Consider the following 721-nt stretch of genomic DNA (forward strand, 5'->3'; position numbering starts at 1 on the left):
ATATAGTACTTACCACTGAAGCAACCTGTCTCCCTGTGTTTCACAAAACGCTTGGAAGCCAGGAAAACTTCGGTAAAAATCATACTCATCGCCAAACTGTGGTAGGCCCCCAGATGCCTTGGTGACTGCCACCACGGACCCAAGAGCAAACTGTCAAAAACAAGAAAAGATGGCATGTTTTACACATGGATCCCCATTCATTTGGTATATCATTTTTATGATCTATTGTATACAAGGTATCTACTCTTCATCCATCAAAAAAGTACTCATTTAGTGCCAAACCCCAATCTAATCTAGGCCCTAAGAATACAATCGTGAACGGGAAACCAAGTTTGGAGCTTACATTCTTGGGAGAGTTGAGGGACAGAACAAACACATATATATATATAATCTAATATTCACAAAAACCTGGGGTTGAATCTTGACTCTGCTACGCATTAACTGAGATCCTGGACAAGTGATTTCTTTTATTTGGACTTTAGTGTTCTCCTCTGAAAAACAGGAAAAATAAAAAGGGCCTACAGCAGAGTTTTTGTGAGGACAGAATGAATAAGCCAATAAAAGCACTTAGGACAGTTCTTGGCACATAAGTGTTATTATTATGACTCAAGTTCAGATCCAAGAACTTTCTAGGCCGGGCGCGGTGGCTCAAGCCTGTAATCCCAGCACTTTGGGAGGCCCAGACGGGCGGATCACGAGGTCAGGAGATCGAGACCATCCT

At 42.2% G+C, this 721-nt stretch overlaps 1 protein-coding gene across 2 annotated transcripts in view; it reads right to left on the reverse strand.

The window, feature by feature from the left end:
* Nucleotides 1-721, reverse strand: part of EXOSC10 (exosome component 10) — a 35734-nt gene that overhangs the window by 28519 nt on the left and 6494 nt on the right. For both annotated transcript variants that reach the window (XM_011935805.1, XM_011935806.1), the window contains one exon: nucleotides 14-150. In XM_011935805.1, coding sequence (XP_011791195.1) covers nucleotides 14-150 — 137 coding nt within the window. The remainder of the gene's footprint in view (nucleotides 1-13; nucleotides 151-721) is intronic.

Source organism: Colobus angolensis, unplaced genomic scaffold, assembly GCF_000951035.1.
Source record: "Colobus angolensis palliatus isolate OR3802 unplaced genomic scaffold, Cang.pa_1.0 Scaffold149, whole genome shotgun sequence".
NCBI classification, from domain to species: domain Eukaryota; kingdom Metazoa; phylum Chordata; class Mammalia; order Primates; family Cercopithecidae; genus Colobus; species Colobus angolensis.